We start from the raw sequence: 27,943 nt of genomic DNA, 5'->3' as shown, positions 1-27,943 counted from the left end.
CTAGAATTCATCTTGTGCTGGGACTCTCACAGGTGTAGCCGTTTGACAAATATACCAGGACGTCTACAGTCGGGCTAGCAATAAATTTGGCTAAGAGCGGGGAGCAACACACTCCCCGAGATCCCCGGAGGCTGGCGGGGAGTCCATGTTAAAGACACTTCTTTATGTCCCCGTCTACTTCGGGCTGTGGATCACAAGAGGCAGCCTGGGCCTTGTGGAGAGGGGGGGAAAAAAAAAAGGGGGGAATACAAATGAATGAGAGAAGCCGCTAGAAATATCAGGTTGGTCTGAGGAGCGGGAAGAATTGCTTTGTCAAGGTGACCCACAAATGTCATTGCAAGTCGACAGTGAGAAAAAAAAAAAAAGACTCTGAATCACTGACTCTGAACTGAACGTCTCCTGAGCAAACAGAGTATGGATAGTTTCGGCGGAAAACGCCGCTGAATAATATATGACAGCTTGGGGTTTTCGGATTCAACATTAAAAGCGTGACAAGAGTACAATCTCTACTGCGCTTTATCGGAAATCCACAAATAAAACCTTGAAAGACGTAAAAAGAAAAAAACAGTCCACCGCCACGGAGCAAGAAGCTCGTAATAATGACAAGCTGGAGAATTTGAGAGCTTCTGAACCTTTTGCCACCTTTTTACTTTTTACTGTGCTAACACGGCAAAGTTATGCTAACCCTCAGAGCTGCGTTTACAAACGTGAGACGATATTCTCGATTACATAACGGCTCCTGAGTTTGATTAATATCAGTCTTTATGAAGCAATTGATGAATAACTAGGATTAAAATGACGATGGCAGTAGAGATCATGTCAGAACCACAGTAGCGCTCTTTGCCTGCTAAATCAGAAAACCTGATTTATTAAAAATGGCCCACTACAAATGTTGACCACATCAAATTGTGCGGAGTAATTTAAATTTCCTTTCATAAATAGTCCTACATCTGTTGCAGGTACTCGAAGCTAGCTGCTAGCTACTAGCTGCTGACACCAGCAACAACGGAAATAGTTAGCCATTAGCTGCATCCTTAATTAGCAATTCAACTTGTTTTGGGGATGATGACGTGTTGTCGCTGGTGCCAACAGTATGTCACAAAAGTGTCCATGTATTTGTTATTTGGGGATTTTTCATTTTGAAGTTGGCCACAGCAGCGCGTTAGCGGTGCGTTACCATCACGCCTAGCATGAACAATTGCGGCTAGCTTGACTTGTCTTTGCGTACATCAAACAAACAGGTGCCCGAGGCAGACAAAAAATCATCCAACTATTTTTCTTTTTAATTGAGGTAGCCTACTTGAATCGCTCGAGGACTCATTTAACCCTCGAATCATTTCATTGTAATATCGAGTATGAACCAGCATGGATTTCCCATTTCAACGGAATAAGATGCGACTCGGGTGTTCTGGTAAAACGACCTCAGACATTATAGCGAGCGAGAGGCGGATGTTTGAGCATTCCGGCGCGAGCGGCAGATGACTCCTGATACACTCTCCATAAAACAAACTACAGTAAATGATGTTCTCGGGCACGGGGAGGTGAGGCGAGGGAACGAAATCAAATCCATTACGGCCGAGGCGGTTATCAGGAAAAAACATAACATTTGTACAATTTTCCCAGCCACCCCCAGTGATATAAATGTCCAGCAACTATAATCAGTCTGGGTTACAGACACGGCCAGAAAGCTGTGATAAATGACATTTCCCAAAATCACGCTGACATTTTCTCTTATCAAGCAGCAGGCACTGGCATGGTGAGAGCAGGCTTGTCAGTCAGAGGCAGACAGGCCTCATACCTTATCACAAGGGCACTCTCTCTCGCCTCTCTGGAGCTAATGGCGAGTTTGGAGATGGGGTCGGTCGGGAAACCCGAGCCGCTGTGCCTGAATGTGTGGTTATTGCGACTTTTGGATCTGGGGGTGGAAAGAAACCAGAAGTAGACTTCACACGGCGCCTGTGTAGAAGACACTCGCTACGCTTCTTCTTCTTTGGTCGGCAACTTTAAAGCAGCAAATGCAGATAAGGATGCCATAGTCGAACCCCCCCCCCTTACATCCTCCATCCTTGCTGCAGAGCGTCTTTAGCAGCAGACACAGAGCGGAAAATTAAATATTAAAGGTCGATAATGACGCTCTTCATTAACATGTGATTCTGAATCAAATGTAGAATACATAAATATAGAAATAATAAGAACGTCTATAAGTGGACATGTTGAATGACGATAAAAGCAACGGGAGAGAAGAGAGCGTGAGGGATTTTTTTGGCGGTCGGGAAAAAAATGATTGAAGTCGAGAGGAAGAGATCAGAAAGAAACGGTCGTCGGCAGCACAAACTCAGTTTAGTTTGATTACGATCTGTCAGTGCGTTTGGTGTGAGACCTGCCTTGTTACGGCCTTGCTGTCCGTTTTGTCATTTTTACTCACACAATTGTCAAATCAAAACACTTGAGTTTTAGGTTTGAATTAAGATGGGTGTCGAAAAGCCACGATAAACTTGAAAATAAAGATATAAAATATATACCGGAATTTTCGGACTATAAGTCGCACCGGAGTATAAGTCGCACCAGCCATAAAATGCCCAAAAAAGTGAAAAAAAACATATATGTATATAAGTTGCTCCTGAGTATAAGTCGCCCCCCTCCCACCCAAACTATGAAAAAAAACTGCGACTTATAGTCCGAAAATTACGGCATACAAAAAAAATTAAAAGATAATAAAAATATATTAAAAAAATAATAATAATAAGTGAGGGGAGGGGGGTGGGCAGAAAACATGTATGCTAAGCCGTGGTGACTCGGCCCAAAACATCATCCGTCTTCCTTTCTACATTTGGGAGCTTTTCAAAACTCACAAGCATTACTTGAGGAATCCCCGACTCAAATCTGCATGAAATGAGAGGCTGGGAAAATAAACAGCAAACATTGGAAGCAGAGGAGATAGGGCGAGGAGAATCTCAACTCAGCGCCTGACGGATTCCGTTTGGAGGCCCGTTCACTCCCACACCACTGCGATCTCAGCTGGAAGTGACGGATGGGTTAACAGGGTATAAATTATATAACAGCAGGTAAAACGATATCGACTCATTAGATTCCAATGCTTTTATTTTCCCCGGGAGTCGCTGGAGTAATTGATGTCTCGCTTGCTCGTCTGCAGTTTGTTTTTTACCGCGACAGAACGGGTGAGATAATTCACACTCGGCTGTCACACTGGCACGGCGTACAAAAGCAACAGTATTTTTTCCCTGACTGCACGGAATAAAAGGCCGACTTACCAAGGGAAAGCATTTGCAAAGTGATGAGGTGGCAAGCGCTCGTAGGAAACAGGAAATATTCTCTGACATTGACCGCGAGGAAATCGCCTCATCCTTATGTGCGACCAAGCCGACGACATCGTTAAATAAATCATTTACCGTTTTTTTCCATGTATAATGCGCCCCCATGTATAATACGCCCCCTAGAAATGGCATGTTGATGCTGGAAAAAAGCCTGTACCCATGTATAATACGCACCCAAATTTTGACTCCTACTTAAGTCCGTAAAATTATTTCAGAAAAAAGATGTCTTTGGGAACAACCGGATGTTATTCTGCCGGTCAGTATCACTGGGCATGCGCTAGCAAACTCGATAGCGAAGAAATGTTTCGGATTTGTGTAGGGTACATTGTGACAGCAAACGAGCAGGTGATCGAGCAAGCGTCTGATACGAGAGCATTGTGTTCGTATGGAGCGTGTTTGAAGTGAACAGCAGAGAAGAAAGCGCATCTGTAATGGCGGCCTCCGGATCATATCCGGATAAAAAAAAAAAAAAGATTATTATTTTTTTTTTGTACCCATGTATAATGCGCACCCCAGATTTTAGGACAATAAATTAGTTAAATTTTGCGCATTATACATGGAAAAAAACGGTATTTTTTTTGCAGCTGACCAAAAGTAGAAAAATAAAACAAGACAATTGGGGAGTCTACGCTTCCGTCAGCGTGGCTCTGTGCATCTGGCCGATGTGTGCAGAGTGACTTCACCTCTGCGGTCATTTCTGACACAATTATTCATCGCATGTGTTAGCATCCAGCGCCAGCTCTGATCTTTGGAGAGGAAAATTGAACAATTATGTTCCCTAAAATGGTCAATGGCAACAGAATTTAAGACTGCTTTCAAAGGAAATAGCCATAGTGGATTTTTGTTTGCTTTAAATAGTTGAGTGCAACCAGCTGCTGTGCAAAGAATAAAGTTTAAAAAATGATTTCATTTGCGTCACACCCGTGTATAAATACAACTGAAATATCCGGCTCATGACGTATTGGCAATTTTAAGAAGCGTAATGAAAACTATAGTGGCGGAGTGTGTGTTTCCTTAAACTTTAGGAGTTTAAAGACTTAGCCATTCATTTATATTAAAAGACATAAGTCTTTTATTTGACGTCCCTTGCGGGGACTTGTAGAACTCCCCCAACCTCTCTGTATTTGCTTTCCTCCGAATATTTTTCTCTTCCCTGCTTCTTTATCATCAATGCAGTCATTAGTTCAAGCAAAGCAACAAAAACATGGATGAGATTCCGTCGGAGCATATGGGCTGTCGTTCCTCTTTAGATTCATCATGAACTATAACGGTCGTTTCGCTTAGTCGGCGTTTCTCCTCTACTCGCTTCGTTCGGGACTCGGGCTTGCTGCTTTTGTGTATCCCCCTCCCTCCGCCGTTCTGTTTTTATTATTATTTACTAAGCCCTCCAGCCAGCCAGAAATCAGACTGCTCGCTGTCCTGTCCACTCTCCAGTCTAAAAACACGACAGCACCATCAAGAGACTCGGAAGAAAACCATACGTGACGGCAACGACGACGAGCGGGGGAGGACATAACCAAAGAGGCCGTGGTCTCGCGGCGTCAAAAAGATTCAGTCATAACAGTTGAAAAGTGCAACGGCGTCGATAGACAGCAGATAACGTCAGGAGCGCCGGCGTCTACCCCTCGCCGCTTTTCGAAAAGAAGATCCCCGAGAGTTTGACAATCATTTTTCAGGGAGGAGCTCAGACGCCCAAAGATCAATATCTAATCTGGTGAAATAAATTGCTCCTGTTTGTCTTTCATCTTTGAGGAAGTGTATAAGTATTCTGACAAGAGCGTAGAAGCATTAATCAAATGGTCGGAATAATGATTCACGGGGGGGGGAGGGACGAGAGCGGCGGCGCTAGCTAGCGTAGCCCGCTGGAATACACACGTCGGTTGTTGACGTCTCATCTTGTTACTTCAGCTCGGGCGGCTTGAGCGTAGATCATCTGCTCGCCAAGTCGCAAAGCAAAAGCGGGAATTGGCTAGCTAAGAAAAGGTTCCATTCCCTTGTGTACACGCTGCATAATACAGCGTAACATGCGCCCATGTCATACACTTGTGCATCTGACCTTCCGCTACGTGACAGTAAAGAACCCCCCCCCCCCTGCCTCTCCCCATTTCTTCTCAGCCCTTGTCTTTGCAATTACCATGTTCCAATCTCAACTTGTCCCCACAGTCACCCACAATACCCAGAAGGATTGGCCGTCTTTCTTCTGGTACAGCAATTACCGACCCTATCTCTTTGAAACAAAAAAGTTTGGGTGTCGGATATTAGAAAATGTCAAATTCAGGTTATATTTTACTTTTAGTCCGAAGGCGATGCGGTTGGCGCTCTGGAAACGCCTTTTTTTTTGCATTATGCATGAAGCGACGGACCTCACCGTTGTTATTTTCGACCGGGCACGCCTGGGATTGACTAGGAAAGAAAAAAAAAACTCCCTCACAGCTTGTTTAACTTAAATACATCAAGGTCTTAATAAAGACTGAGTTGATCAACATACTTTTAGCTGTCGTATTTTCCGAACAGGCTGAATTCCAATAGTTCCTCGTCGGGTACCGCGCATGAACCCAGGTCTCTTATCACAATTCAGCAGGACAGATTAATCACGTCCCGTCTTTCACCTGCAGGCCCGACGTGCTGCCTTCTTCGGCAGCCATGACACCAGCACTGACGGTGCCAGACTCGAGTCTGCCCACTTGCTACACTTCCAGCCGACATCTGAAATGGGATTTTAGAACAGCAACCTATTTTGGACCGTCTTAAATAAAAATTGGCGATCCCTAATTTATAATGGTAGTCCAGCTACGGCTATCCGGAATCTTGTGCCCAAATCCGAGTCTGCCCAGCAAGTTCGTCTGGCTGCGGTGAAGCTCGTGTGGCCTGATGGAAAAGTCTGGTGATGTAACAAGCTTCACGCCCACTTCCCGTCTCCTCCACCACTTCAGACTTCCATGAGACTTCTTTTCCTGCCTGAATTTGGCTTTGCAAACACTGACAGACATCACCCAGTTTGGTCCTAACCGTTTTTTAAAATACTTTCAAAATCAGTTTTTTCATGAACTCCCAAAGTATTTCAGTGTGAAATTTGAGCATGTCGGAAAGAAACTGTTGATGAGGTGTTATGATGAGAAATAAAGTAGTTTAAACAAAACCTACTTGATGTGATCTGGCATCATTCACGCACGCACATCTGTTCCTACTACTTTACTTATGTCCAGATTGACTGTTGCTATGGAAACATAACAAGATGGACAGTCTCGTACTGACTTGAGCTAAACGGCCTTTTGTGCACTTTACTCAGCAAACTCGAACCTGTTTGACCTTTTATGTAACGTCTCAAATGAACAGCTCTCAGTTTGGGACAATCGGACGGGAGGCAAAACAGTAGGGGGCGCTCTTCTGTGCTGTCTGGCTGAAAGGAACGCAGCCAAAAAACGCAAGTTGCTCATTTCCTCCAGGTGCTTCCAACAATAGCAAAGTCGTGGTTAATCCTTTGCTAGCAACTCATTTGCGAGCTCTGAGGTGAGCAGACGTTGATGGAAACAGCTCCGGGCAGCCCATTGGATGAGCAAAACCAGACCAAGCAAAAATTAAGCTCGTTATAGGCCGATTTTTTTTTTTTAATTCTCTCAATTCAGCCGGCGTGTTTCTCTCTCCCCCCCCGCAACATGGAAGCGGGGATTTACATACTGCAGGTAAACTGGGGAATAAAGAACGCAGATCCAATTCAACCTCCGGGGAGCTAATTAGTTACAATTAAGTTTCTGCTTCACTTGTTGTGTGGGATTATTTGGTAAACATCCAGAGAATGTGGAAAGAATCTTGGCCTTCTCCCTGAACCTGAGAAGCGCTCCACTCATATGAGGAAATTTAGCCTTGTGTGGATTTTTATTCATCTTCCAGGCTCCTGCAGTGAGATATTGACATCAGACTTATTAGAGGCGTGTTGAAAGAGAGAGGAGAGCATCCACTTGATGGATTTAAAAGGAATTAAAGAAGTGCATAATCCGCCACTGTGAACACAAGAGTGGCCGGTCTTATTAGCGGAGCAGAGCCGAGTCGCTGTAAAACCAAGGCCCCGCTTTGAGTTAATTGCACGTTGACTTCATTAACCTTGATGTTCAGTTTGAAGCTTCCACTATGCCCACAATCACATTGTAGCGAGAGCAAAAAAAAAAAAAAAAGCTAACAAATAAAAAGATACGAGGTCGCTTTGGTTTGTGATAAAAAAAAAAAAACATTGTATAACATACATAATATTAAATATCAAAACAGAAGCCTGTTTCTAACCCGTTGGCTTATCTGCTCTTCAGGTGGAGCTCCAGGTGTTCCATGCCTAAGTTGACATTGGCATTCGGTGTGCTATGCGATGCAAAATGTTTCATTATAAGGCAGAGAGGGAAATGACACCTGCTGGGCAAACAGGCCATATATTGTAATGTAGCTTAGCCGCCACTCGCTCAACTGCTTGCACTACAAAGCGGCCCATCAAAGTGAGATCTGAGGGGCTGAGTGAAGAAGATCACGGCTCTTTTCACACCTTGTCAGACCCGCTCTCCTCGAGCACTTCCCGACGTGCCGGCGCTTTTCCTTTGCTGGATTGGCAACTTTTTCCCTCTCTCTCTCGCTCGCAAGGAAATATCAAAACGACAGTTATATTAAAAATGGTGCTTTAATTACTTGCAATTACACGCTTGCTAGCAAGTCTTGGGCACGATGACTGGAATTTCTGGACGCACCCGAATATAAACCGCACCGGCTAAAATTAGGGCAAATATTCAAATATAATCCGCGGGAGTTTTAATTTTTAATTTCCATATATAAAACAATATGTGCAAATCACAGTTTGGGCAGCTCTTATCTCGTACAATATCATAAAAGTCATAAAACATTCATATATAAGTCACACTATAAGATATTTATACATTATATATGATATATCCATATATTATTATACACTTGAGCAAAAAGTAGCATCTTATAGTCTGGAAATTAAGGTACTTTAGTTAAAAAATGTTATTCCGCTGTTTAACCTACACGGCAATTACCGGCCAACTTTATTTGGAACGTGTACAAGTAAACAGAAAAGAGATGTGTTTATGAAGTGAAACATCAAGCTGTGGCACAGGAAAAAAAAAACAACCTCACCTAAAATGTTAATAATGGTGCACAACAGGCAGATTACAAGGCACACTGAGCGCCACCCACCGTGCAGCGGCCCCCAAAATGTCAGAGGAAAAACTTAACCACATGCCAAAGGCACTCGTCTCCATCAACACAGAGCCAGGGGAGAATTACATCCGCTGACAACCAGCAACAATATGTAACAGTCTCTCAACTGTGGAGGAGACACACCAAAATGAGTTGGGAACTTTTGATTGTCCCGCGCGTCGCCTCCACGCGGATGCGCAGCTGAGCCAGTGCAGCTGGCACCATTGACAAATGGGAAAAAATAGTCCAATTTGAGCTGGTCGTTAGCAGTCGGAGCGCGGCATTCCAGATAAATGAGCAGCTGCCTCGGTTATGGCAGGAGATCTTCCTGTGGAATTCCTGGGAGACCGGCCGGTACCGCAGCGACCCCTTGGCCGGCCGCGCCTTCGATCCGACAGGCCCGGCCGGCGTTACGGCAGAGGTGACCTTGCGGCGCCGCTCCTGCCGGGCTTCTTATTTTTACACTCACACCTTGCAAGTCTCCCTTGGCCTTGTTTTTTTTCGAATCGCCATTCGAAGAAATATTGCAGCGGTTTTATTATTAACTTCTTTCCGTGTTTCGTCAACAATGAAGGAGAGTGCGAAAGGGGTCGCTGTCTTCCGCGACAATTGGAGCAGGTGTGTCAGTCGTAAAATTGTCAAAAGTTAAATAATTCTGAATGCAGTCAAGCAGCAAAAAGTGAATTTCGTCGTTGGCCACATAGTCAAATAATAAAAAGTAAAATAATTCTGGAATCAGCAAAAAGTGAACTATGAAATATAAAAGCTAGCTAGCTAGCTGTCTAACTATCTTGTATCTAGCTAGCTAGCTAGCTGTCTAACTATCTTGTATCTAGCTAGGTAGCGAGCTCAGTATCTAGATAGCTATCTAGCTAGCATGGTAGATTGCTAGCTATCTAGCTATACAGTAAGAAACATGAAGTAGACACTATTTGCTTTAGCCACAAAAATTGATGTGGCGGACCACACGTGGTCCCTTGAGTTTGACACCTGTGTTTCGAAAGGTGGAGAGAGCGAGACAACTTCATTAAAAGTTTCTCCTCAGGGTTGAGCTGGGTCAAACGCTTTTAGATATTTGAGATGTGATGTATATCGTTCTGACTGCATTTTTGTGCATACGTCATTGTGTTCCAGCCAATGCCATTGTGCCAAAATGTATATATATGAATAGTTGTACTAGGTTCATCTTGTTTTTTCTTTTTCAATTACTTCTCTGGTTCTTCTATATCAAACAAATTTGTTTTAGGTTCATTTACCTGACATGTTTCGGCGGAATCTTCCGCCTTCATCAGAGTGACACTCTGATGAAGGCGGAAGATTCCGCCGAAACATGTCAGGTAAATGAACCTAAAACAAATTTGTTTGATATAGAAGAACCAGAGAAGTATATATATGAATGTTTCAGTGCCAATGGTGAGCATTGGAGCACTTTCTTCTGCACGCCCACTGAGGCCTGTGGGGCTGTGATGTTTTGTCAATGGCGTTCTGGCTACATTTGCAAGAGAAACAAACACAGACATGCTTGATTCTGCCGGTTTTTCACTCTATTTTCAGGACACGGCGAGTGAGTGCCATAACCCAAGGCGGCACTTAGACGCTCGCAGTTTAGAAATGAACTAGACGCCAAATTAAAAAAGGGCTGCCCGCACTGAAGCAGCCAAGAAGGAACATTCACAGGATAGGAGGATTGAACATTTCTTTTCAACTCATCTTACTCAGACCCAAAGATTCCTCGAATTTTATTTTGTCCAAAGCTTTATCCATACAAAGCAGCCTAATTACTCTTCTCAGGATTTTGCTACCAACAAGATATTTTTCAGGGACGAGAAATTCTGCTCATACAACATTTTCCCTATTTCCCACAAGAGATGACGAGATGATGAGGGATGGCTGTTCGTGCAAATCCCAGTAGATCAGCAGTTTCTGAAATATTTAGACCGGCCCGTCTGGCACCCGCCGACCGGCTAATGTTCCAACACGCATTCTTCCCCGTACCGATGCCGAGTTCGAATCGCACCTTCATCTCGGCCATGTCTACATTCCTAAAATACCTCAAGGTACAGTATGGGATTTGCTGATTCGATAACATATTATGGTATAGAGTTATTTTGTGCTCAGGATTGCAGTGATTGCAGTGATTTTGGTTTTAGACCAAGAGTGCTAACCCTAATTTGTTGAAAACCATTTCTAAATCTTAAAATATTGAATAATTCTGAGATATGGCCACTGAGATCCTATCGAAATAATTCGGTCAATGTCGCTTGCGTTCATTCGAAAACACTTGTGCAAGAAGTCACAGTTTACGCGAGTACTTTGTGCTACTTTGAACTCTCACACATTTCCCCAACATTGCATAGCAATAGAAAGTTCGACTTGTCACCACGTAGAAAAAAAGATCCCAGAGACGAGCTCCGCTCTGGGACTTGTGCAATGACCTCGGTGCCGCGCTACGTATGTAGATCCTGTCAACCATCCATAGGTGTCCCTCGTGATCCCACCTCGTCCGTCCCCCCAACCAACAAATGAAGTACCAGTCTGTTGGACAGGCACGCTCATTATAAATAAGGATGTAAGAAATACAAGAGGTAGCCCCTAAAAGAAACACCGGGTCCTTCCTCCCACCCTCGTCATCCCTCCGTGCTGGAGACCAGTAGAGGACGATAAAAGCATGTGGATCGTGACCTTTCCTCAGGCGCACTGAGGCAAATTAAGACCACACATCTGATGAGAGGAGACTCCAAAGACCTTCCAAGTACAGCCCCAATGCACACACACTTTCGAGTCACTGCACAATGCACAGGTTCTATTCTTTGAGTTCTTTCGATAGCGAGCTGGAGGGCCGTATAATGTCTGTTTCATGCATTAAGAACACGGTTGTCGGAGATGATCTGCAACACGTTCAAAATGTACACTCCACGGAAGGAAACTTTGATGAATGACTTCATCTCCGCATCTCTCACAATGCCACATGAAGAGTCTCGGACTTGAAGGCCAAAGCCGACCGCTAGAGACGACCTCGGGAATACTAATTGTTTCCATTTTGAAACCGATTCGAAAAGCTCGGGGAAACTTTGACAGTTGGATGCAGAGAGACCAAACATCCAGGAAAAGAAGCTGTGACCGAAGCTCAAGGCCATCTTCCAGAACATTTGCTGTTCTGCTCTCTTCCATGGGCTTGGCATTAGGGTCCAACCCAGCGAAGAGCAACATGAGTTACGCATTACGGCCAGGCTCTAGACTAAATAAAGCCTTCTCCTTGAGGTATAAATGGAAAATGACTCTTGGAAAATCTTTGCTGAGACAAAGTGACAAGATTGTCGTGGAGGTGTAATTAATCATGGGCGCAGCATGTAGACAAAGAGCAACAGACCAAGCAGCTTCTAAAGTTCTGAAGAAGATGTTCTGAAGACATTCCTCATAGTTTAAGAGCGACAGTTCCACCCAAAAACAGACAAATGGCAACGAAATCGACGATTACAAGTCAATGTTCTTACCTGATGTGAGACAAGGAGGCCATCATCAAAGGGAGCCAAACATGGAGAGAGAGAAACAAAAAGACAGTTGATTAGGGGAAACCATGTTTTATTTTGGTCTTCTTTGAACTCATTGTACAAACTGCTTTGATCCAAACATAGTGAGATCATTCATGATCACAAAACAGCTTTGTCGTCTTTCCAGATTAGTACCCGACCACAATTATATTCGAAAGGTCACTCGGTGAGACCTTTGGGTCACACGAGCTGGCATAACTCGACAGATATAAAACCGCCGAGTCAATCAATTTGTGTTAGAATCAACATGGAGAACGACTCCATACTTTGAAGTAGAGATGTACGAAGGGCAAACGTAGCATTGAAGCTGTAACGGAGGACGTCTCTTCCTTCCTTCCTTCCTTCCGCCTCGCCTGAATACTGATGCATCTGACTGATTGCCACGTCTGTGGAATTTAATTTGAAAGGTGGACAGTGATGAATGTCTTTCTTCCACTTACTGACCGTCTGATGTATTATGCATCCGCAACTGATCAGAGGGGCCGATGAGGCGCAGGGAGACAGGGGGCGTCCATGTCCAACGCACCCTGACATTGGTTATATAAACGACTGCACCTCAACGCCTTTCATTTCCCGGCTCGCAGGTCACGGGAGAAGCTAATAGGGCCATCGTTAACGGGGGACGACTGACTTCAGCTGGGACTGCTCGCACGTTTTGATGATCCACGCGTTTGACAAGGTCTCTTTACGTAGTGCCTGAACTGAGCGTGCTCCCTTGTCAGTCTGGAGTATAATTGCCAGAGACACAAACGTGGGTAGCGGTCGGAGGCTAGCAACAACGGGCTACAGACCTGCCGCCGTGATTATCTGTCTGGGAATATCCCGAATCGAAATTTTCTGATTCGACTGAGAATGAATCATGGCATATTGTGTGAATGTGCAGTCAGGTGAAGCACCCGTGGTTGCGCGAGTTTGAGAATCTTTAGCCGGGGAATGAGATTTAAATTAAACCGTTAGGCAAGAAGTCAATAAACATCATCGAGATAGTGTATCAACGCTTACTTTGTAGTTGGCCAATGATGTCGCTCAAGAACAAAGAGAATTTCGAAAGTTGGACGTTGGACCGGAGAGATGTATCCTTCCAGGTTAGCTTAGCGCTAGCTATCTGCTATGCCAGGATGGATAGATTGGATGAATTTAAAACTTTACCAAAATTGAAAAAAGAAAAGACATCTTCGAGAACCACGTAAATGATTTAAAAAAACAGCCATTGCTGAACAAATGAATGCGACAGATGCTAAGCTAATGTTCATGCTTGCCATTACAATGGAGTGTTTTGGACACTACTATCTCCCAGTCGAATTCAAAGTCCATTGCTTCCTAGTGTATTAAATGAAGGTTCGGCTGTAGTAGACTTAGGAGTAGACATCCCATTGCCATCTGAATGAAATGTTATATTAACCTTTTGGAAAAAGCTTTGCATGCCAGACCATACTTTGTTCTTCTCCGTGGGATGAAACGGCCCTGGTAATTGTGCCTGTGTCGAGAGGGAGAAATTGGTTCATTCTTTGCTTAAGTGTCCACCAGGAGGATACTCTCTGGCACAAAGAGTGCTCCTGAGCGCCCATCATGTACACATTTTAATGTGCCCAAGCAATATTAACTGAGCGGCAGAAAAAAAAAGAAAAGCCACAGCAAATCCAAACAGGTTTATGGCAGCCCTAATTGAACCATTGCCTGCTGGGATTTTTTTTTTTTATCAAATCCAAATCTTTTTGCAGCTTGTAGCTACCAAATCAACAGAAGGTCACTGCTGTTGCTAGCAGCCCAGAATTTACAATTGAGACAACTCTCTAAAACACACCCACAAAAAAAATCAAAGCATGAGACACAACTAAAACATCGCGGCCATCGCTGATTAAAAAGTACATCCGATTCATCATCCGCTGTTTTTACACAGTTTCTCACTTTTCAATTGAACCGTGGAACTCATTTGTGTAAGCCGTATTATTCGGCAAACGGCAATGTTTACCAGCCAGAGAGCAAGGGAGCCATCTTTAATTCATTAGAAAAACACACTTTGCGGAAAGACCTTTGGTGAGTGTGTGTGTGTGTGTTTGCGTTGCTGCGGCTGCTTTAATGCATACTCAGTATGCAAGGGAGGCCCATGTTAAAGTCGTGGATAATAGGTGAGAAAAAGCGGGGTGAAATTCAGTCCTCCTCCGATGAGCCGTTAATTAAGGAGGTGAACATGTTTGAAAGCGGAGGATTCTTCATTAGTCATCGCACAGCCGCACGTCGGTGGGTGGGAAGTCTCCCCCCGCTGTTTGAGACATGCTTTTCTTGACTTTACCCACTTTGTTCATGTCTCGTTTTTATTGACATGTTGCCTCCACCTCTCAAGACAGCGTTTTTACTTCCGTGATGGATTTTAAGAGGTGGATGACGATTTTTGGCGGGGAAAAAAAAAATACAGATTTACCTAAAATTTTCTCAAAAGCCGACAGTGCGCCTTATAGTCCAGTGCGCTTTATATATGGACCAAATTCCTAAATTGAAACTGTCCCGAAGCATTGTGTCATGAAATCAATCATTAGTGGCCCGCTGAAGACTATGAATCATGAATCAAAAAGACTATGGATCATTATTTTGTGATTATAAAGTCATTTGTTGCGTCTGAAGTTGAAATAAAAAAGATAAAATGGAGAATGATTTGATTTGGATTAAAAATCTGACATGATGCATTAATGGTGCGCCTTATCTAAGGACAAAGTTTGAAATTGGGCCATTCATTGAATGTGCGCCTTATACTCCGGTGCGCCTTATAGTCCGGAAAATACGGTAATCCGATTAATTAAAATATAACACATAAAATAACATTTAGTAAGCAAATCACATGAATGCTATGAGAATAAATGTGGCTAATGCTATGATTTTGCCGACAGTGGGTGTCCCACAATGGCAGACTATGTTGTCATTACATTTTGACAACGGGGAGCCGATTACACTGCAAGTGATCTAATTAGCATCTTATTAAAGAAGGAAATCAAAGTCTGGAGCTTGCACACTTTTTGTTTGAGACTTTTTTTCATCGTTAGAGGGACTGTTGGAAAGACTATTCTGATCGAAAACTCACGAGCAAACAAATCACTTTGGTCGGCACCAAATGATAGGCTTTTTTTTTTTGCTTCCTGTCGCAATGCACTGCCAAATAGACCGAACGGGGAGCGTAAGAAAACAACAGCAATGTAGTCATTTAAAAAAAAAAAAAAGGAGTCTATTTTAAGTCAGGGACAGCTTCTCGGCATTACTGAATTAATCAAATCCAAAGGACATCATCTTCAAACTCGACATCCCCCTAAAGGCAGGCATCTCATTGCGTATGCGGCGGAGGAAGCTTCACAACATCCTAAAAATACAGTGCTCCTGGAAGAGAGGTGCTCTACCAGTCTGAAGAGAGAGAACTGGCGGCGGGCCCGTGGGGATCCACGTTGTGATTGGATGCAAAAACTCGGCTTTCAGAACCGGCATTAGCGATCCGACCCTTCTACGTTGAAGCAAAGCCTGCCTTTGACAAAGCGGGGGAGGTTATTTGTTTTTCTTGCATTTTTCTTTTCTACTGGTCCTTTACCCATCATCTGATGGTCACCAGGAATAAGGAGGCCTCTGAACTGGGGATTTCTTTTATTTATTTATTTCGCTTTTTACCCACTGCCCCTTTGAACCAATCATTTGGCTCCGGGCTATTGCTCTCCTGTGATCCTATAATATGAGTGCAATAAAAAGGGTAGCGCTTGGACAGTAAATCATTTTGTTTTGCAGTTTCATCATCAACGTGAAAGCAAGAGAAAATTAGAGGCACTGATGAGGTGCTTAAAAGCTTAATGCTTTGGGTTGAGACATTTATGCTGAAGCACAGCCATTAATACAACAATGTTTTTTTTTTTGGAGAGGACATGAAAGATACAATTAAGCATTTGATCATTTTCAATGTGTGTTCTACCGTTAACACCAAAAGTGTCATTTCGTCAAAATCGGGAGATGCGCTATTACCGTAATTTTCGGACTATAAGTCGCACCGGAGTATAAGTCGCACCAGCCGTAAAAAGCCCAAAAAAGTGAAAAAAAAAACCCATATATATGTATATAAGTCGCTCCTGAGTATAAGTCGCCCCCCCACCCAAACTATGAAAAAAACCGCAACTTATAGTCCGAAAATTACGGTACTCTTCCACAAAGTGTCTCAAGGTTACAGTCTACCTAAAAAATGTATACTAAACCGTCATGAATATTGCATTATATTTATTGATGAACTAATTTGAAATACAAGTTGCCATTTAGAGTAGCAACATCCCCAAAAGATCACCAAAAATCTTCCTACATAAACTTGAATTAAAAAAAAAAAAAATCTGGCTACCATGGCAACCATGTACCATGGCCGATGCAAATTGTAAAATTATTCTGAAAAACAATGAATCACCGATTAATTGCAGAATATATTGTGTATAAAATATTTGATTTGAAATATATTTTATCTATAAAATATTTGTACTTTATTTCTCGTGCATGGCAATGGAGCCATTTGGGGGAAGACGCTTCTTGCGAAATGAAGCGGTGCGTACACACCAAGTGCTAAAATGCAGGAGGTCCCTCCCCGCTCGGCTCGGCTCTGCACCATGAATGAGTCGCTGGCTCCCGGCGTGGGGAGCCGGTGACATGACTGTGATTGGACCAGACACAGGGAAGTTAGATCAAAGCAATCTCTAGTGTTTTGGCCCCCAGCGCAGTGTGGAGAGGGCCCACCGCACACGCGCCGCACCAATACAGTCACACAGCATGTAGAGTCTACATGTAGAATCTACAAATACATTTTTTTTTATTATTATTAGTGTGTGTCAACGATAGAATCAATTGAACAGGAATCTGATATTAAAATTGCCGTGCCTGTTGGGCAGTAAAACCAATTCGAGTAGAACTGGGCGAGGAAATCTTTACTGGGAGACCCTTGCCAAACATTACAGTTGGAATAATGGCTTTAATAACATGACATTTTGCTTGCCGAAAAATCTGGAACGCAATGAAAATAAAAGTCATTGAAGTGTGTGCAAGATGCTTGCTAAAACAGAATTTTAATCAGAAGGGATTTTTTGTTTTTCTGAATGTTCTTATCATCCCAGTGTTGAATTGAAATGATGTTTTCTGGTATTTACAATGAACAGTTGCCTAAAGGGCACAATTGAAAAATGGCCAGCCTTATAGTATTTGAAGGTATTAAGTACCGTAATTTTCGGACTATAAGTCGCGTTTTTTTTCATAGTTTGGGTGGGGGGCGGCGACTTATACTCAGGAGCGACTTATATACATATATATGTTTTTTTTCACTTTTTTGGGCATTTTATGGCTGGTGCGAGTTATACTCCGGTGCGACTTATAACCCGAAAATTACGGTACTCGTGGAGGCTGCTGATACCAGCCATCAATACTAAAAAAAATCTTCTGGCTTCTAGCAAGTACATCAGATTTGTATTCAACTAAATAATAATAATAATAATTTGGGAGTAAACTGAAGTAAAATCATCATTATTTTAGCATTCACACTTTTTGCAACACATTTTTGTATTTTTTTTTTGGAAGACGGGCGCATTTGTGTACATGTCATCAGTGTCGCCTGCACTATTGCTGTCAAATTTGTTGTGCACACACACATGCTAAGTCACTATGCATCTAAACACACACACTCAGGTGAACGTATGGGGGTCTAGCTGCGAAAAGTCGGATTTAGTGCCCTCCATGCGACCTTGCAGGTCACACCCACACATGCGAGTGCGCACTGTGCTACGAAAAAAAAAGAAGCACATTCTGATTTTTCAAGACTTCCATTTCATACTTTCCAGATGTAAGTGTTGAAAAGTGACATTTTCTCTTGCCGTCGTCTTCGAAATGAATGCCTCCGTTTAATTGCTCTCATACGGTTAATCCAAATTAAGCACGGCCCCCCGAATCAAATATTCCATTTCAGTCGGATTGGCGGAGTTTCCCCACAATGTGCTCACAATCCCAAAGCGCTCTTGAATGAGGAACTTCAAACCTTGGAAAAAAACCAATTTTATGGGTTTGTACTTCTTGTCGGAGAGAATCCTCAATATTTGCCATGGTGTGAATGCTGAACACGGCAGCATTGAAGTGTTTTCGTGGCTTACAAAAAAGTACATTTCAAACGGAAAAACTTCCCTAATGGAACTCGATCGTCGATTTCGATTGCGCAACAGCCCAAATTCCTTTCTCTCAAAGCGACCGAGCGGAATTGAACGCGTGAAAGGACGACAGAAGCGTCTCTGTGTTCCAATTCATGCGTCTCTGATTCATCTCAGCCGTGGCTCGATTCAAGTTCTTTCTTCGTAACCGAAAGATGAGGAGACCAATTAGAGCGGCGTTCATTAAATATCAAACGTTGGATTTATGCTCGTTTGACTATCATCTCCTAACGGAGTACGAGTTCCAAGGATGACCAAAAGTGAGTGCCGCCACGTTACGCGCGCAGCTGCCCTTATTTATTGATAGCAACAGAAGGTCAAAAAGTCGGAGGCCAAACTTGATGTCATCTGAGAGCAGGGCACACTGAACCACCGTGACTTAACCCTGATGAGAACGGCGGAAAGAATAACAGTACGAAGATGAGCGAGGAGCTACACAAACAAGTTTTGTAACGGTCGAGTGTTTGGATTTTTAACAATGAAAAATGTCACGTGGTGCCCGCCCGTGAATAAATAGAAAAATATAATGATTCATTATAGCGGCTGCAAGAGAGTCGAGCTCATTTGAAGGCATTACAGTAGATCTCGGAGGGCCTGTTGGAAGTCAAATTATAAATAGAATTTAGCATAATAAGGGCCGCTGCATATTTATTTTAGGGTAAGGAATTTTTTTTTGTTTTTAAAATAGTGCTTTTGAATTGACTTATATGAAACTAACTTAACTCAAATTCCAGCCAATGTTTTTCCTGACTTTGCTGTTTGGAATCATCCCGTTAGTCAAATAAGAAAGAGCGGGACTTCCTGGAATTGGACCCGCGTGCCAGGGCAGTGAGAGCAGCGTGCTGCTGTTTTCCGGCAGCCAAATATAAATCAGGTGAACTTTGTTACGTAACTCCATTGCTCTCCAGTGACCGAGACTTTGCGGCACGAAGCTAACGTGGAGTTCACGGCTCTTATGTAGCGGGTCGGTGGAATAGAGAAGGAGCAGCTGAGGGCCGTCTGCTCGCGGAGGGCGAAGCCTTAGCGCCGCCTAACAAGTAGGAAAACTGTCAGACGGGATTAATGCACTACCTTAAACCTGAGTTAATAATAAATGGGATGTTTATTCGTTCAAGGGGAAGCCATAGATAACAGCGCCGCAAAGCCCGCCTCCTACTGCCAAAAAGATAAATTCTGGTTAAGTGGAGGACCCGCCTGCTTTGTGGCTTCCACTTCCCAAATCATTACGAGCGAAACAAGAGTTTTATAGTTACGAATGGAAAAAGGTCAGACTGCTTGCCTCAAATGAACAAACTTTACGATACTGTACGATATTACGTCTGTCGTTAAATTCAACGGCTTAAGATGCGTTTGGAAAGATTCATGACAGTATACGCTTATGATACTGGCTGGAGATTGTAGTGAGGTAAGAACTGATACTGAGAACTGTCACGATAATGAGGTAATGATAAATAAATAAAAAATAATACAAAATAATTAAATTAAATTAAATTAAATTAAATTAAATTAAATTAAATTAAATTAAATTAAATTAAATTAAATTAAATTAAATTAAATTAAATTAAATTAAATTAAATTAAATTAAATTAAATTAAATTAAATTAAATTAAATTAAATTAAATTAAATTAAATTAAATTAAATTAAATTAAATTCAGAGGTCAAAGTTGAAGTAAGCAGGTAAAGGTTGGAGTCCCTACTTGAATACTAGTTGTACTAGGTTCATCTTGTTTTTTCTTTTTCAATCAATTCTCTGGTTCTTCTATATCAAACAATTTGTTTTAGGTTTATTTACCTGACATGTTTCGGCGGATTCTTTCGCTTTCGGAAGGGCGATGAAGGCGGAAGAATCCGCCGAAACATGTCAGGTAAATAAACCTAAAACAAATTGTTTGATATAGAAGAACCAGAGAATTACTTGAATACTAGTTAACAACCTACCATGTATATTTGTACTTTCATAGTGCTAGTTTTCACACTTGTGACCACCCACACGGCCCCCGATCAGTGCAAAATCCCCACTAAAGGACTTCAAGAGAATGCTGAAGGCAACCTTTAAACTGGGGGGGGGGGGGTGCACATCCCTCGCATAGCTGCTGATGCATGCAAGAAAATGTGGGAAAGAAGAAGTCAAGGAAACATCATCTTCTCTGCACTCCTTGCTTCCCTCCTGGAGGGCTGCATTAGCCCACGGTGGGGATTTAACTAATGAGCCTCGCTTCTCTCCACTGAGGCCATCCCAAGACGGCCTTTCTCCCTCCGTCCGACAATTGGTTCCAAAGGGTACAAATGCGGCCGCGTTGTCCGACACATTAGAAGATAATAAAATAGATAGACGAGAGGCAGCGGAGGAGCAATATTTCAGTTTGTTTGCTGTTTGCAAATGTGGACTAAGATGTGGGAGTCCATTTTGACCATTATTACCAATTTGTATAATATTTATGCAGTGTATTAGGCAATGTGAACTTCTTTTTACACTTGCATCAGTGGAACATGTTCAAATATTACAGCTAATAAAGGTTTTACGACAAAGCCACTTTGACCCTGCGATGGATTTATTCTCTTTCCATGACTTCCTTGAGGAAAAAATGTTTCCCAATACAAATCAGGGGCTGAGCATGGTCCAGGAACCAACTGTGAGGTTCCGCAAAGTCGAGATTTTTATTCCTTTCAGAGCCATCATTATTATGTGTTCCAAAATATACAAATATCAGTGATTCGATTCATTAAAAAAAAATGGTCATAAAGGAATTGAGGGGATTTTTTTTTTAATTGTACCCAATAATTCGAAAAATCAACTGAGTAAATTATATAAAAGCCGCCTCACGTCATCGTCAAATCATCCAGTAAAAAAAATCGTTGGTTTAAACTGCTTATGACATTCACGTCATAAATTCTTCCAAGATCTGCCATATTTCTGCGACACGGACAATTCTCTTAACCGTTCCGCCAACGTGAACAGCTGACAAAGAGTTTATCACGGCGGATTAAGTGCTACTTTTCAAGGTGTTCTTTTTCTTTTCCACTACTCCATTTTTTAGCAGCCCACCTCAGAGAAGAGGGGCGGGGCGAGAGGAAAATCTCTTTCAAAATCCCACTCGACGCCTCGAGGCCGACGTTGACAACTTGTCAAACGGTAAACCAGGTGAGCATTTACGGAGGTGGCGAATGAAAAATGGCGCCCGGCCAAGCTGTCCGACGTTCCTTACCTGTTGTCGTCAGAAAGGGAAAAAAAAAAACTTTACATAACGACTAATTCATTCGTCAGCGTTGTCGTCATCTCTGAGCAACCGCGTTGAACTGTCGCCCGGGGTGTGTCCGTGTCTTTAAATAATGCCTTCTCAATTTTGTATTCATGGCAACGGATAATAAACAAAACCTTGCACTCTGACTCATCAGTCACCATCTCAAAAACCCAAATACGTCAAACCACGACGGCGAGTGTTTAGAAGAAGTGTTCAGTGATCCGGAAAGGAGTCTGAAAAGTAAAACTGGATTTCTGCTCACTTCTGAGGCACGGGCTCATTTGCGTGAATATCACCCTCAGAGGTTTCCGGGGCGATATAAATCATCAAGACAGAAACTCCTCGGAGAGGCCGCGCCGGTCAGGCACCTTTTGGGCCAAAATGCATTTGATTTCATTTGTGCGCCGCATAACAAGCCCACTTGATGTCAAATTTAACCCCTTGTTGAGATCATTTGCATTCGTATTCCAGCTCATTTGCACTCTCCCGCTAAGCGAAACGCTTGTTGGGATGGGGGGGGGGGGGGGAGGATGGTAACCCGGGGGCGATAAATGAGATCAGGTGATTTATGGCGTGCCTCTTAAATGTCATTTATGAAGAAGCAAAGACGTACGAGCGGGCTCATTTCGAAACTCGAGGTGAGCCGTGCGTCTGGATGCGCGGGGATGCAGGAGGAGGATGCGCATTGTGCCGGAGCCATTGTTCTTCTGCTAATCCTAACTCGGCTTCTCAAACCGACCGGCGCTGCGGGTTTAAAATGCGGCAACCCGTTTAATTCTCGACTTTGGGGCGCCATTGTTTTTGCCGCACTCATAAATAAAACAGGGGGAGAAATAGCGATTGAATATGAAGCATGTCTGTAGAAATGCATTGTGACTTGCAAACAAGAGGGTGCCTGACAACACACACACACACACACTTGCCGCAGCTCGCTTCGGACTGGCTCGCGTCGTCTGCCAGGAGATGTGCAGTGGCAGAGATACGACTGTGGTGCTGAAGAGCACATCAAAGACCGAGGGGGGAGGGGGCGAGGGGGGTTCTGCGAGAGGTCCGCTTTACCTTTGAACATAGAATAGGATTGGAGAGTGTGCCAGCTCTCTGCAGGCAAGGCTCAGGCTGATCAGAGGCTGCCCGGCACGGCGAATGTAGCAGCAGCGGCGGCGGGCGCTATAGTCGCTTTCAAAGCAGCCCTCTACCCAACATTGATAGCCGACACGTTGGCGCCACAAACACTCGGAGCTCAGGAGGAGTCCTGCACTCTCGTTGCTCCTTAATACTGCATTTGACGCGAAGTTAGTTTGAGGAGAATGTATGTGTGCATATCCTCAAAAAAAAACAACATCCAATTGTTTTTGCAGGAGTCCTGTTAATTGTTCTGCAGTTGAGAGTTTGAACTGGGCCGCAGCTGAAGCCTGGAAGATAAAAACAGGATGGAGGTGTTGGGGGGGGGGGTACTAATGCTTCGCCACTGGACTGTAAAACACAGATGGGACCCCGTCGCGTCGCTTGCCGAGCAGAATGAAAAATGCCCTTATCCAAAATGATTTGATCGCAAAGTCTCACATGTTATCTTAATTACCGTATTTTCCGCCCTATAAGGCGCACCTAAAAACCTAAAATTTTCTCAAAAACCAACAGTGCGCCTTATAGTCCGGTGCGCCTTATATACATATGGACCAAATTCCTAAATTTAAACTGGCCCAAAGCATTGTGTCATGAAATCAATCATAAGTGGCCCGCTGAAGACTATGAATCATGACTCAAAAAGACTATGGATCATTATTTTATGATTATAAAGTAATTTGTTCTGTCTGAAGTTGAAATAAAAAAGATAAAATGGAGAATGATTTGATTTGGATTAAAAATCTGACATGATGCATTAATGGTGCGCCTTATAGTCCGGTGCGCCTTATATAAGGATAAAGTTTTAAAATGGGCCATTCATTGAAGGTGCGCCTTATAGGCCGGAAAATACGGTATTCCTTTTCATCACAACAACTTGGATCAATTAGTTGCCTTGCAATCCCTGAGCCAAACGCCACGAGCGCTGAATTATCATTTAACTGCATTTAACAGGAGACAAAAATGTTCCGGAGCTTCTTTTTTTATTTAAAATCAGAATACGTAGCAAGGTTGAACATGATCCAGTGGTCACTTATTGATTTTTTACAAAATATTAGAATACTGGTTTTCTGCCATCTCCAAAGATTTTGGTTGTATTCTAAATTTTAAGACCTTTATAGAAAACCCCCAAAAGTAAAGTCTATGCAACTCTCATCGTTTCTGCTCAACGTTGATGTTTTCATCATCTTTTTTTTCTTCTTCAAATTATCTCCCAAAACACGCGTGGGCAAAGAAGCCTTTACAAGCCCAAAGCATTATCAGGTTAAGCAGAAGAAAGACACGAGTTGGCAGTTTGCTTGCCTTGCGTGTAATCTCTGCCCCCATATCAACGTAACAAATTTCATGTGGACAAAAAAAGAGAGGGGGGGGGAAAAAACTGGCATTGGGCGCACCAATTAAACAGATAATTATGGAAATGTAGCCTTTACTTAGTCAGCGAGTGGGCAGTAGACACAGCCAGCACTTTCTAATGGGTCAAAGTGCAAACCCACAATCACGTCAGGCTACGTTTTCATTTCAACACACCTTGACGTTTTTGATAATCAGAAACATGAACTTAAAATCAAAGGCTGCAAAAAAGGAGAAACCCTTTTGCTTATTTGGCAGTGTACAAAAAAAAGCCTTTTGGTACTTGACGCTAACTATAGGATGTTGTCAACTAGCTTAAACTAAGCTAAGCTAGTTGACGGAAAGCTAGCCAGTTCACAGATGTTTTAATTTAGGCCTTTAGTTGCGCGATTTAAGTGCCAGTGCCAGTTTGTCCGACCACTTGTCATGGTCCAAAGAAGGACGGGAAAGCAAAACGGTGCCGGTGACAGGTGCCAGTGCAAGTTTATCAAGAAAGAGGACTCATTAGTATTGGACGTAGCGCTCTTCTTTTTTTTTCTAAAGATTTCGCCTGCCAAATTGTGCTTTTGGAAGCCGCTAAGAGCTATTCAAGATGCGCACCACAACAAAATGCTAATGGCGAACACAAAGCGGTGCGCTGACAGGATTTCGATAAAGGGATTGTTAACAGTCAGTCCGTGTGTGTGTGTGTGTTTGTGTGTCTGAGGGCGCGAGGGAAGTAAGGATGGCTGCCCGAGTGCTCTAATCCTCATTGCCTATGTGTACACGGAGACGAAAGCAGACCCCCGGAAGGTTTGCTAGCTTGCATGTGCTTGACCACATCTCAGCCGCTTTGATGAGAAGCGGCGGCCGGTTGGCAAGGTGAACAAGCGGCTCGACTCGGGTTGAAACATTTATAAAGTTGCCAGCGTGGAGGCCCGGAGACAGGGGGTCAACTTCTGATCTAAGCGTGGAACCCCCTTCCTGAGATGGACCCCAGCTGTTGTTTAACTAAGGCGACACAGCAAGGTCCACCTCGAGTCTGACGTGTTTGGGTTGGTCGGTCCAGTCCGCCTGCACGGCCCCAACGGAGGCTGACATCGGAAAGCTAGCTTTTCCGACTTCGGCTCGTGGATAATGTTAGAATAACACAAATGTTAAAACACTGACGGTAACTTGGAAATAGCGTCGATCGTTACAGGATGTTTTTTTTCCCCCCTAAGACCAGTTTATTCTGTCAGTTTCTTTTTTTTTCCCCCCTTTCCAGATGCATCCGTCAGGATCCGACCTGGTGATTGATTATAAAACAGTTTCTGGGATTCGTGAGTCATGTGTGTCTGTCATGGAATAATGAATGCGCTCTTCCCAAACCATTATTATAATCATCTTTTTAGAGAGCAAAGCTAAAACCGTAAAGTAACAAACCATTAGATCTTAAAACCATGTGATGGACGGACATACGTCAATAAACAAGAATGTTTAAAATTTGTGGCCATTTTAGTTTATTAAAGGGATTTGGGTGGTAAAATAAAAGTTTTACCTTTCCAAAATAGATTCCAAATAAACAAATACAGGACATTAATAAGGAGCTTTAATATATTTGGACAATTGTAAAAAAATAAGATAACGCTATAAAACGATTTGAAGTTCTTGACGCCTCGACTTTTGGCTTTTTTCTAAAATTCTCATTCAAAAATGTTTCCTGTCAAATTCATTCAAATCCATTATGGCAGCATATTAAGGGCAAAATCACAGAAGCAATTCTTTCTCACGCAATCAGCGCGCCGCATTTAGCCCAGCTCTCGACAAATACAAAAGTCTGCTACCTTTGCTCAAAGTGCGCCGCACGACAATCACGGCGGCGCAGACAAAAAGTTAGGCCGCATTAATTGGCGCGCCTCGTATCCACAGGCAATCTGCGGCAAGACACCAATTACACAGAGTTTTAAAGTGTCTAATTGAGGCCCTTCAGTCTGAATATGTTATTGCTTGCCAGCTCTGATTCAAGGATGAAGACAACACGCTCCAACTGCAGCCTGCTGCTGCTGCTGCTGCTGCTGCTGCTTACTCTTCAAGGGATATGTGATGTTAAGAGGATGGATGCTCAGCCTTTTTTGCTTCGCCGTCCTTCCACTGAACCGGCGTGCCTTGGGGTGATCATCCTTATTTTGTTGCATTGGCTTATTACAATGCCAGTAGTCTTTTTTGTTTTTTGCATTTAACCACGGGGGCCTTTGCCTTGTGATGTGAGAACGAGACGCTCCACAGGGGGTGTATCACACAGTGGCCTCTAACATATTCCCCCAAAAAATGCCTTCTTGGAAAAAAAATTAAAAGTATTGAAATGATTGTTCTCATTTTATTTGCTCATAATAATAAATAAATAAAATTATATCATGGGAAGTGTGATACAGACCTATGTTCGGGTCACAGTGATGTTCGTGAGCAGAAGAAAAAATAAATAAAAAAAATTAAAAATACAGCCACCATACTCTCATTAGGAAGCCCATGTTGGAGGACATAAATAATGCAACGGACTAAGAACAGTGGCCAGCGTCTTTGCACCCACCAGTGTTTTTGATCTCGTCAAGTTTAGCTCACTTTTCCTGCTTTTTCTTTTTCGGAGACGTTTAACTAAGCAAGTTCCGGCAAATGCACATGTGGGGGGGGGTGGGGGGTTGTCACGGGGCAGTCGCTGCCATTTGATGGGGATAAATATGGGATCGTTTGAAGAGGAACCCAAAAGACTCACGCCGCTGTAACACTTGAACTGGGGAAGAGCGGCTAATGAGAACCCGACCCCCCCCCCCCCCCCCCCTCCTTTCCATCTTTGGCATCATAAACATTTTTCCAACCTCCCCATGGAAAAGCATTCTGAGAATTCTCACTTCATTTTCTTGTACTAAACTTCATCTCATTACTAGAAAGAGTCCAAAGCATCAGTGAGGTCTCTTTAAAGTTCTGGTGAGGGTGGGAATATTAGAAGAAATATAAAATGAACCACAAATAAGGCATTTTAAAATGAGCTGCTGCTGCAAAGAGATAACACACAACAAGTGCAACTTTTACAGAAGAATTGATTTCGATTCGAGCCACCGCAACACCTAGCAAAGTGCCGCTAACTCCAAAACAATATAAAATGGAGGCTGGGGGGGTTACTAGAGTTCTTGAGAGTTTATTTGAAGTTCGGGAGTTATTCAAATGGATGCCCTCAATACATGTAATAAATGTTTTTCACTCAGTGGAGACATTTCAGTCTCTTCATTCAAAGTAATTAGTCAATAGAAACATTCTGTGCTTTTAAATTGGAATTCATGTAATATATGCATGCTGGTATGATTCGTTTTATGAAATAATTTAATCATCAGAATTCCTATAGGTTTGTTTTGATAGTTGTTTACAGTCCGACCCTCGGGGTGTATACTTTTTTCGGATTTGGTGAAAGGGAAATGCGCTCGGCCGAGGTATAAAATCCAGCATGTTAATGGAAAATATTCTTATGACAAAAAGAAAAATGCACTGGTTTAAAAAAAATGTGAGATGCTATGCTTTCCAAATTAATTGATTAATCGACAATAAAACGATGATCAAATGAACTGCCATTTTCCAAATGACTTCAGGCTCTCAAAATAAATAAGAATAAATAAATAATAATAATACTCAAGTATTAAGTTATTCATTTATTGATTTTTGTTTTTATTTTTTGCTTTACTGAAGGTCAGACCAGCATACTTGCAGTGTGGCATGGCGTCCCCTTAACTCATTTCGATTTAATTTCCACATCCGATATCACCGATCGTGCTCCCTGTCAGCGGGATAAGCTCGGCGCTGGCCAAAGTTAAAAATAATAAGTCTTTGGCGAGACCATGGGTTGTTCTCCCGAGTCACTCACTGCGAGAGCTGACTGTTCTACCCACAGAGGAGTACAAAGAGAAAGGAGGTGCGTACTTAAAAAAAAAAGGTCACAAAA

The 27,943-nt window shown here is 42.9% G+C and overlaps 1 protein-coding gene and 1 long non-coding RNA gene across 3 annotated transcripts in view; one reads left to right on the top strand and one right to left on the bottom strand.

Annotated features, from left to right (window-relative positions):
• The window catches only part of roraa (RAR-related orphan receptor A, paralog a), a 151,903-nt gene that overhangs the window by 102,172 nt on the left and 21,788 nt on the right, over window positions 1-27,943 (bottom strand). The window contains exon 2 of one of the 2 annotated variants that reach the window (XM_061283266.1): window positions 13,488-13,562. The exons of the other annotated variant lie outside the window; for it this stretch is intronic. Within the exon in view, the coding sequence (XP_061139250.1) occupies window positions 13,488-13,562 (75 nt within the window). The remainder of the gene's footprint in view (window positions 1-13,487; window positions 13,563-27,943) is intronic. 2 annotated transcript variants of the gene reach the window in all.
• On the top strand, window positions 19,191-26,321 carry LOC133157212 (uncharacterized). Its single transcript, XR_009714973.1, has 3 exons — window positions 19,191-19,316; window positions 21,319-21,422; window positions 25,970-26,321. It is a non-coding gene; the product is annotated as an uncharacterized LOC133157212 (long non-coding RNA).

This window comes from Syngnathus typhle, linkage group LG7 (genome assembly GCF_033458585.1).
Source record: "Syngnathus typhle isolate RoL2023-S1 ecotype Sweden linkage group LG7, RoL_Styp_1.0, whole genome shotgun sequence".
NCBI lineage: Eukaryota > Metazoa > Chordata > Actinopteri > Syngnathiformes > Syngnathidae > Syngnathus > Syngnathus typhle.
The sequence above is the reverse complement of the archived record's forward strand: the minus strand, read 5'-3'. Positions and strand labels throughout refer to the sequence as shown.